Source organism: Tupaia chinensis, unplaced genomic scaffold (genome assembly GCF_000334495.1).
Source record: "Tupaia chinensis unplaced genomic scaffold, TupChi_1.0 Scaffold138854_1, whole genome shotgun sequence".
Classification (NCBI taxonomy): domain Eukaryota; kingdom Metazoa; phylum Chordata; class Mammalia; order Scandentia; family Tupaiidae; genus Tupaia; species Tupaia belangeri.
In genome coordinates, this window is record NW_006198747.1 from 1,144,512 (window position 1) to 1,155,285 (window position 10,774).

At 38.0% G+C, this 10,774-nt stretch overlaps 1 protein-coding gene across 1 annotated transcript in view; it reads right to left on the reverse strand.

Moving 5' to 3' along the window:
- The window catches only part of LOC102478698 (fibrocystin-L), a gene marked incomplete at its 5' end in the record, with an annotated part of 91,619 nt that extends 80,933 nt beyond the window's left edge, over nucleotides 1-10,686 (reverse strand). Inside the window, 5 exons of the mRNA XM_006161701.1 lie at nucleotides 713-1,742; nucleotides 1,935-2,071; nucleotides 3,896-4,137; nucleotides 9,388-9,517; nucleotides 10,546-10,686. Of these exons, the coding sequence (XP_006161763.1) occupies nucleotides 713-1,742; nucleotides 1,935-2,071; nucleotides 3,896-4,137; nucleotides 9,388-9,517; nucleotides 10,546-10,686 (1,680 nt within the window). The remainder of the gene's footprint in view (nucleotides 1-712; nucleotides 1,743-1,934; nucleotides 2,072-3,895; nucleotides 4,138-9,387; nucleotides 9,518-10,545) is intronic.
- Between the last annotated feature and the right edge of the window lie 88 nt (nucleotides 10,687-10,774).

The following is a 10,774-nucleotide window of genomic DNA, read 5'->3' on the forward strand; positions in this document are numbered from 1 at the left end:
CCTAACATCTACCCAACCTGCTGGCCCCAAAGCCTATATTCCTAACTGGTAGATTATAAACTCACATTAAAAACCTAAACTGGGCTGGCCCATTGTATGGTGGTAAAGGTGGCTGGATCCTACATGACCCCCCTGGCACAGTTCAGGTCCCAGATTTGGCACCTTGAGAAACATGCCAGATGCATGTGTGTGCATGCTCCAAATCCTGAAAGCAAGGAGAATTGGAGGTGAAGAAATTGTGGTGAGACCATGCCCCATCAGAAGGCTTTCTCTTGTTCCCTTTGTCTCACTCTGGCAAGTGCACACGCCCTCTGGCAAATTGGAAAAACAACAAAACAAAAAACCTAAGCCAAATTAAGTAAACCAATAAAGGTTACACAAACTTTTATTATCAAAAACATCCAAATGTTTTCCCTCATCAAAGCCATGACTAGACTAAGAGACAGACATAATGACTGTGTTTGATAACTCAGTCCATTTGAGTATAAAGAGAAATCTTTTCATCTTTCTAGGAGTCCTTCAAAAGTGAATGATTGATATCTATAGATTTGCTTAGCAACTGGATAACTCATAAAGTGCTACTCAGTGCCCCTCCACACATATCCCTGCTTCCCTACGTAGAGAGGTCTTCATCATTACAAATTTATAAAGATGTTAACTTGTAGAAATATTTTATAGAAGTATTTTATAATAAATTTTAAAGTGACATTACCTGTAAGTGAACCATCGATGTCAATCAGTACCATTTCATGTTCCCATCGAAAGCCAGCCTTGTTCGGTGTGTGAAAATACTGGATGTCCACAAATTTTGCACTCCAACCTCCACATCTCTCATTACAAATGCCAGTGATAGATGTCACTCCCAATGCTACACATTTGGGCCGGTCAAAGTTCATAAAGTGTACGGAAGATACAGTCAAACCTTCACTAAATGGGAGAACCAGGCCTTTCATGGTGCAAAATGCAGATCCCATTCCCAGTTCATCAAGATGACCAACTATTTTGGCATTTTTAATCACTGCTCCATTGGTCTCACCCCATCCTCCAACATAAGGAGCCAGAATCCTCTTGGTCTCAATTCCAGCCTCATAATTATTTATCATCACAAAATTATGGAACTGAAGGGCCCCTCCATTGACCCATTCGGCTCCTTTTTGACAATTCCAAGTAGTAAGTGAGTTAAATATTGCAGGCATTGGCACTACAGAAGTACATGATCCTGTTTGCATGGGAAAATATTCTTCAAAGATCCACAGTCCAAACCAACCTTGAGAATGAACAGTGTTGTTAAAGAATTCTCCCAGTGGCACTCTTTTCTGGCATATATTTCGGTTATAGGATGGCCCATCAGGGTGGTTGTTCATTCGATACCAAAAGCCGAAGTGAGTGCCACCAGCAGCTGCATTGTGTCGTATGGTATTGTTCGGGTTGGTTACCCAAAATGCAGCTGGGGTCACGTCATCGTTCAGAAGACTAGTACTTTGCTGTACAAATACCGCCAAGTTATATTGCAGAATATTGCCATGTTCAATTCCATCTTCTATAAAAAATGCTCCTCCCTTGATATCATATATGATATTTCGCTCCACCAGAAGGTGATGTGTGTTATGGATAGTGACAGCTCTGTTATAGGTCTGGTGAATTGCGCAGCCTCTAACGTAAGATTTAAACTGTAAATCTCCCAGCAGGTGCCAATGAATTGGATATCGCCCCAATCGGAAAGCCTGGCCAGCATGGAACACCTGGTAAACCCCAAAATACACAGGGATTTAGTGATTCATGTAGAGCCAGACTTTGCCTGGCTCATATTTTATCTGAAAATACTCTCTGATTTATAGTACTTATTAAAAGTACATTTATATCTTCCATATTATTAGTGCTTATAATTTGAAAACGTTATTTACTAATATTGATTTAATTATAATGCCTCTTACCTCTACATATTCAATCCTTCCAGTTACCATGTTAATACCAGGGACGGGAGCATGGAACATAATGCAACCTCCAAACTGGTCACTTCCTATTTCTTCTCCAAACTTTCCCTGGAGACAAGTTTGTGTAGCAAATTCACCTGTGAAAATATTTTTAAGTATCATAAAAGAAAAACCATGTTACAATCCTTGTATTATATAAGTGATTTTTTTCATACCTATGTTTTCATTCACATATAATTTCAGTCTCATCTTGGAACATAATTATTTGTTTTCACATCATCTCCTCTTCTAGATAATAAGAAAGGTGAGCATCTTGTCCTGTATATCTTAATGGTCTCTAAAGTACTGACTGTATTCTTCAAAAAAAGATACTAAATAAGTTATTTGAATGATTACATGAATACTGATAAGGTATTTTATTATTGTCAAAGCTTTCTCCTAAGGTTTGGGGATTATCACAATTAACACAACCTTATATAGCACTAGAATATGCATTATGCCACATAAATCTTACAAGTATATTAAGTAGGCAGAACTGGAAGTATTTTATTTTAGATAGGGTAGAACTAGGTTTCATGTGTATTGCAAAATGATGCAGATGAACTGAAATAAAGTCTATCTGACATTAAATCCAATGAGCTTGTCTTAGCCTTCCCATTGAAGAGCTGCATCTGTTATTTAACTACTTAGAAGACTGCAAGGATATTAGCGATTATATAAAATATTTAAAGAGATTTGTGAACTACATTGTGCTTCCTCCTAGATATGTGAGAACTGTGGTAAGCATCATCAAGCTTCACAAATATCCAGTTCTCTATTTCTAAGCATGCAGCAGCTTCACTATCTCACTCTGAATGCTATGTGTACCCATGGAATTAGTTTTGATGAATAATACCTGAGTAGAAGAGAGATATGTTACTTCAGGACTAAAACGATTAGTTACTGGGGCTTGTCCCTTTAGCCATCTCGTGTTCTGTCTCAGATATCAAGGGAGCCCATGCTGAGACAGAGCTTCTATCAGCCTGGATTTGGATAACTATAATGAGTAGGCCTCTTTCCCCATCAACCCATACTGGACACATATGCCATGAATGATGTATAAACTGTTAGGACTTCAAGTCACAGAGATTCTGGGGGTATTCATTAGGAGAGCATAACTTAGGGCAGTGGTTCTTAACCAGGGGTAACTTTGCATCCAGGCAACATTTTTGCAATGTCTGGAAATATTTTTGGTCGGCGCAGATGCAGAGGATATTACAAGAATTTAGTTGGTAGAGGCCAGGTATGCTGCTGAACAGCCAACAATGCACAGAACAATGGTCCACGGCAACAGTGATCTGGACCAATATGTCAATAGCGCTGAGACTGACAAACTCGGACCGAGGCTACTACGAAGGGTTCAAATCTATATACCTGTCTCCTTATCATTCCACCTATCCATCTGTCTAGGAATTTTGTCTAGTCAGAATACCTACAGTGAATCTACTCCCACTTACAGTGTGCTGATTGACTGCAGATTCTAGCACACAGAAAATGTATTGATGAATCAGAGATCTACTAAACAAAATCTTGACATCGTCATCATCAAATATAGGTTTCTACATTGGGGGGGGAGGTAAATCTAAATGATGCAGCTTCTTGATGACAATATGTAATACATCAAGGTCTAATCTAAAATTGTCATAAGAAATAATAAATGTGGAAAGAGACTTGTGAACAGAATCCAAGTGCACTTATTTCTTCCCTTACAGTGTCAACATTGACCATTTTTCTTCAAGAAATTGCAAATACTTTCACAATGCAACTTAAAAATGCCACCAGTATTTCTAAATTCCCACATTTAGTGATATTTACAGCACAGATAGGCAAGTTGAAACATAAGTGATTAAGTTTCAAAACCAATTAAGTTTTGAAAATGTGCAGCATGATGGTACCAGTCACACAACAGCTGATAAATCTACCTGTGTCGAATCCGTCAGGACATGCTGGAATTTTGTTATTCCACTCCACATTATCAGATCCTCTTATTAAAATATTTCTCGTAAGGATTCCAACTTCTGCCCTTGCGTCAAACAGTGTTCCATCGGGGAGTGTGACAGTAACTCCTAAGTGTGTGTAATTCAGTGGCTTGGTTAGCGTTACATTTTTGCCATCAGCAGATACAGACGCGATGATCCTTTTTTCATTCTCTTTTTGACTGTGTCTGTAAAAAATAAAATGTTTCAATATTAATATAAATAGACAAAATGTATGGTTTGGGCACATTTTTATGCCATTTTGAACATGTCATTTGTAAAATAAGATATTTATAATCATACTATTCTGAAGGAGAATTTGTTTACAGTATCTTACTCTTTTTTTTAGACTTGACTGAGTAAGTTTACAGATGCATGTCAAATAAATTTTGTATTTTCCTAGTGTGCCATATTTATTCCTAGAACTATATTAGCTCCTTAAAAGTACTTAGAAGAACTATTCATTTATAACATTGAGGATCATACTCAGTGTTTCTCGAGTGAGGATAATGTTATCCCTGAGGGGACATTTGGCAACATCTGGAGATTGTACTGGAGGTACCACTGGTGATTTAAGAGGTAGAGACAAGAGATATTTCTAAACATTCTGTAATACACAGGACCTCTCCATGTAACAGGGGTTATCAGGCCCGAAATGTTAATCATACCAAAGTTGAGAAATTCTTACAAGAAAAGTCACTGAAGGCTCCTGAGCAGGGAAAATAAATGTCTAAGTTGAAGTTTATAAAGTCTCAATTCTACCATTCTTCCAAAATAACCAAAATTCCAGCCACAACGAAACGGACACACCAGTTCTATAGAGCAGACATTAACCTGAATTTGTCATTCAACATTTATTAATAGTCTAGCCTGTTTTCTAGACACAGAGCTAAGTATTGGAGAAACCAAGCAGAAAGTGTCCCTGACTTGAAGGAGACAGCACCCATCCTGATCAGGCATTATCTACAATACTAAGGTGCATGGGTGCTGTTAACAGAGACAAGCTCAGGTGAATTACCTCTGTGTCATCCCAATACTATCTTTGACTCTCTCCCTTGGCCAGTCCTTCTTCTCTCTTAAATGCCAGTTCAGATGACAGTGCCACATGTGAAACAGTTAGAAGTCAGACCTTTCCACCTTTTCAGCCCTTCTTCTGTATTCCCAATGCAGTTCCCAGAATGACCTGTTGGTGCTCAGAGCAACCTCCCTGCAGTCCTAGGAAGGACCTACTTCTACTTCTCCTTTCTTTCCAACTGGCCTGGCTGCTCCTCCAGTCAGGGGGCCTGTGGCATCATTTCAAATATTGGGAACCTAGTATAGTCCTTGTCACAACTCAGTAACAATTCTTGATCATTTGAACAAGTTAATGCAGAATGAATTCGTATGGAGAAGGAGAACGGAGCCAAATGGGAACATGATGTCATATTCAAGTGTGAGGAACTGAGACTTTAAATTAAACTGAGAGCAGGAGAAATTGGTGGAAGAGATATTTCAAGGGCAGAACCAAAAATAAAACTTGGTGATGGGCAGGAAGTGAAGAATGATGGTAAAAATTGGAGGGTCACTGGGGAAGTTTTTGTGAAGAGAAAAATTAGACCAGGTTTAAGGAAAACACCATGGGGGCCAGCAGATAGCATAGCAGTTACAGCACTGGACTCGCACATGGTTGACCATGGTTCGAATCCTGGACCCAGTGGCTTCAAATTCAAGTCAGGTGCATGTGCATGCATGCCCAAGATCCTAGGAAGAGAATGGAAGGGAAGGAATTGTATTATGGCCCTTCCCCCCAGGGGGGGTTATTTCTTGTTTTCTGTCTCTTTCTGTCTCTCTGGTGAGCACATCCACCCTACAGCAAAAATCTCTCCAAAAAAAGACAAAAGCTATGGATCATAAGAAGAAAATAGGAGAAATGGAGACATAAATTTTAAGCAGTTAACTAATTTTAAGCAGTCAAATATATTTTTAAAATAAAAGATTAACAAAAAAGAAAAAAGACAAAAAGCTAGAGGCCAGCAGGTGGCATAGGGGTTAAGATGCTGGACTCCCAACCACATTTTGCTTTCCAGACCTAGAGCCTTGCAAATCATGCCAGGCATGCATGCGCGCATGCCCATAATTCTGAGAAAAGAATGGAGGAGAGGGGATTGTGGCATGGCCATCCATCCCTCTGGGGGTTTTCTCACTTTCTCTCTCTCTGGAGAGCACGCACACCCTGTGAAGAAAACCTAGAGGTAAAAACAGAAGCTAGAAGAAACAGGAGAGCAAAGTTGTTTATCAAGATGATAGGTGATGGGAAAATATGTAATTCCAAAAAATCCAGAGAAAGAATTGTGTTGGAGGGGTACGGAGCAGTGAAGATTAAGGATGCTTACAGATAAGGGTGAATCAACAGTACAATATTTCACAGGTAATATGGAAAGGCTGGCCTCTCTTGAATTCCTTTGGATTCCGATAATACAGTGATTTCTTTAAAAAGAAGGTTGTAAAAAGCATTTTTTTATGTCATGCACTTCTACACACACCTTTCCTCTGTATTAACAGCTAACACCTCGCACAGCACTCCCTTTGAGTCAAGTTCTGCTCTAAGTGTTTTACTCATAATGACTCATTTAATCCTTACAATAATTCCATGAGATGAATAATAACAGCATTCCAGTTCGACTGAAGTACAGAGGTGAAATACTATGGTGTATGGCTGATCAATGGTATTGCTTGGAGTTGTCGCAGGTTGACTGACTTTAGGGGTCATTTTCTTAACCACCAGCTTTACCAACTCTCTCTCAACTAGGATTTACCAATGAAATAGTGAGATCTGGTGGGAAACTCCTTATTTCTTATTTCTTAAAACTAAATAGTCCAGGTCAGCCAGTGACACCGTGATTGGGATGACTGGGTCCTACATGGATGACTGCGCAGTTCAAGTCCCTGACCCAGAGGCTTGAGAAACACACACCGACTTTGTGCATGTGCCCAGAATACCAAGGGGAAGAAGAGATGGAGGTGAAGGGACTGTGGCGTGAGCATTCCCGCTAGGGAGTGCTTTCTCATTTTCCTTCTCTGTCTCTCTTTCTGTCCCTCTCCAGCGAGTAGACACACACTGTGGCAAATGAAAGCAAAACAAAACTAAATTGAATAACCCAACGCTAAATTCTAAACTTTTTTATTTCATACAGAAAAGCTGCAAATGAAGATTTTCTATTTTATTAGTAAGTCCTGTCATTTTCCTGCTTTTTATTTTGGGCATTGTATAATTAAAATTTCTTCCAATGGCAGGAAAATAAAAATGGGCACTTATAAAGCTAAGTATATATTTAACTCTTCCTAACATCTGCAGGTCTATTTTTAACTTGGAAAATGGCAAACTCAAAATGCCATCTTGAATTTTAGTTTTAAATTGAGTTATGGCCTTAACATAATTCAGCTGTTTCTTGTCATAAATTACTATTTGTTTATTATTTGGTAAACACAACCAGATCTAATTTTACATACTTATAATTTGAGCATAAAGCAAAAATACGGCTCTTATTTGTCCTTATCCCTGATATACTTGCTGTTGCTTATTAATTTTCTTCCCTTAATTTCTTATTTGCTAACATACATAATTAAACAGAAATTAAGACTCATAAGCAGTTTCAGTTTTAAAATGTCAGGTACCTAAAAGGTTATGTTAATCATCACTTTTTCTATAACAATTTCTTTCCTTTTGTTTCCTAATAGCTAACAATTTTGCTTAGCGGGAACCACTGCCAAGACTATAAAAAGAATTCACTGGCTGCTTTCAACCAAGTTCTTGGGTGACCTCAAACAAAGAAGCTCATTTACATTTTTGCATTCATTAATGTATTTTGTTAAAGCTCTAAGTCAGATGTTTTCTAATGACTTTTAATAGTATAATGCTTTCTTCAAATTAAAACTTACAAATAAGCTTAACTATGTAAAACAGAATATTTTACTAGGACATATTTATTTTATAGATTCAAATTTATACAAATCTATTCTTATTGTAAATTTAATTGATGATAACACCAACATTTGGTTAGTGATCAGCCAAATGTTATGATCTGACAAATACCGATATGCCTGTTTGCCTGCTTGCTTGCTTTCTTTTTTTCTCTTTCTTTCTTTCTTTCTTTCTTTCTTTCTTTCTTTCTTTCAGTAGTGACTGGTTTACTATAGTAATTGCACACCTTTGTGGGGTAAAATAAGGGTTTTTAAAACTATTTTAATTTATTTTATACAATCACTATACATCACTACAGCTTGAACTTACCCAAATACACATCAATACACTTCTATCATACACATCATCAACAGACAATCATTCATTTCTGTGTCCCTTAAATGTCTTTCCTCTCTATTTTTGTCCTTGATTCCTTTCATTTCACAATAAGGGTTTTTAAAATATGCACACAGCACATAAACATCAAATGAAGGAAACAGACATAGTCATCTTTTTCAGTACTGAACATTACATTACGTTGTGTACATTCTACAATAGTTCTAGATTTTTCCTAAGTATATTTACTTAGTTATTTCATGAATGACAGAGAGAGAGAGAGAGAGAACCCATAACAGGGACCTGATGCCATGATCCACCCCAGACTTCAGTCAGTTCTGGATCATGAGCATTGTGTGTTAGGCACATTTAGAGAGGTCTCTAGACTTGAACTGGAAACCTTTCTACATCGAAATGCCTTGCTACGTATTGCATTTTATCACTTTGCCACTGTCTGACACCATCTTTATTACAAGTTTTAAATTTAAATGAAATAGTTATAGACTATTGAATTATCCCTCTTTCATACATTTTAAAAATTTCTGTTCTAAGACCAACCAAATAGTATGGTAGATAAAGTGACGATCCCACACGACTGACTGTGCAGTTCGAGTCCTGTACTTAATAGGTTAAAAGCGCACTGGTTGGGACCAGCAGTTAGCGTAATGGCTATATCATGAACTCCCATGTAGTCGACTGTGGTTCAAGTCCTGGACCTGGTGGCTTAAACTTACTCTGGGTGTATGTGCATGCATGCCCAAGATCCCAAGAGGAGAATAGAGGAGAAGGGATTGTGGCATGGCCATCTCCCTTAGGGAGTGATTTCTTGCTTTATGTCTCTCTGTCTCTCTGTCCCTCTGGTGAGTGCACACGCCCTGTAGCAAAAACCTCTCCAAAAAACAAAAACAAAAACAAAAAACAAACAAACAAAAAAAACCACACTGGTTGTATATGTGTGCATATCCAAAATCCTGAGAGCAGAATGGAGGCAAAGGAACTTTGGCATGGTCATCCCTCCTTGGGAGGGTGCTTTCTCTCTCCTTCCCCCCTTTGCCTCTTCCTGGCAAATGTACACACCCTACAGCCAAAAAAAAAAAAACCAAACAACCAAACTCTGTTGTAAATCAGGATCATTAAGCCTAAAAGACATCATTCGTCATACCTGTGCCCTGTGCTTGCAATTACAATGCTGTCTCCTGCTTTCCATGTTACTGCTTCTTGTAAAATCAAAGTCCTTTCTCCTGCCTTTGCAGTATGAGCCAGATGAGTCCAGACCACAGGAACAGGCAGACCTGCAATCAACATGCACATTGAATATTTCTTCAGATGTGTTTTCTTGACTTTTGAGAACTTCATGCATTTCAATATTTTCCTGGATTAAATGACTTTTGGAAAGGTTCATTTTACCATAGTATTTTATGCCAGTCTCAAGAAATATATAGAATGTTTGGTTTAGAAAAGAAACAATAAGGTTTGTAATAAAATGTATGATTCCATAAAATTCAAAAACATTCTTCTATAGTGATATATACCATGATTATCTTCTTTACAGAGACAAAATATAAATGGGGTGTGTTAATATTGACAAAATGGGCAGAAGTCTATTATCTTTGTCATCACTGAGAGAAATTGCTAGTTTATAATCTAGAAGGAAAAGAATATGCAAACCTTGAAGAAATTGCAGTGGTATATATCTATCTAAGATAACACAGCATTTATGATATAGGGTATCAAGTTTACAGTATTCTAGATTTTAAAAAGAGATAGAGTATTGCAATGTAAACTCAGTACAAAAAATTCACACCATGCTGCTTTAGAATATGTTACCCTGGTACCTCAAATATGATCTAGATCATTTTCACTTGTTGACAATTTTCCAGGATATAGATTTTTAAAAAGTACAACTGTGAAGTTATTGTCAAATTTTAGAAAGAACCCATTTTCAGATACAAATGTAAGAAATTAACAATTTTGTATTTCCAAATGTGGTGCTTTTTTATATAGATTAATGAATTAGTAAAGTCACTACGTACTGTGCTAAGTTCAGATAAGACAAAAAGCGTTCAGAAGTACATGGAAAGAGGTGAGAGGAAGGGTATAGAGAAGACCAGAATTGCTTCCCAGAGTAACCTTGGTTCTGAGCCTTGACAGAGGAAAGGAGCCTGGACTGGCCTGGATAAGGGGAGGGAAGAGGTAAAGAAGAGAAAAGAGATTATTTTCACAGACATAAGAAACATGGCCAGTTTTCACTCAGAAAGGGTTATCCGAATTATGCCTGGATTCCTGGAGACTCTCAAACCTGAGCCATTGGCCACCGTACCGTGCAGATCCAGGAGTCCCTCTCGCACAGCCAGTGTTTTGGCCCCATACACAGGGAGCTCAGGAGATCGCAGATGCCCGTGCAAGGTGATGATTGCCTTGTGCTGAAATGGGGATGCTTCTGTGCCAATCTGCAAGAGAGCTCACAAGTGTCATTCAGAAAATTAGAACTCGATATCCACAATTCTATTTTGTTGTGGTTGTTGTTAGAGAGATTTTTGCTATAGGGT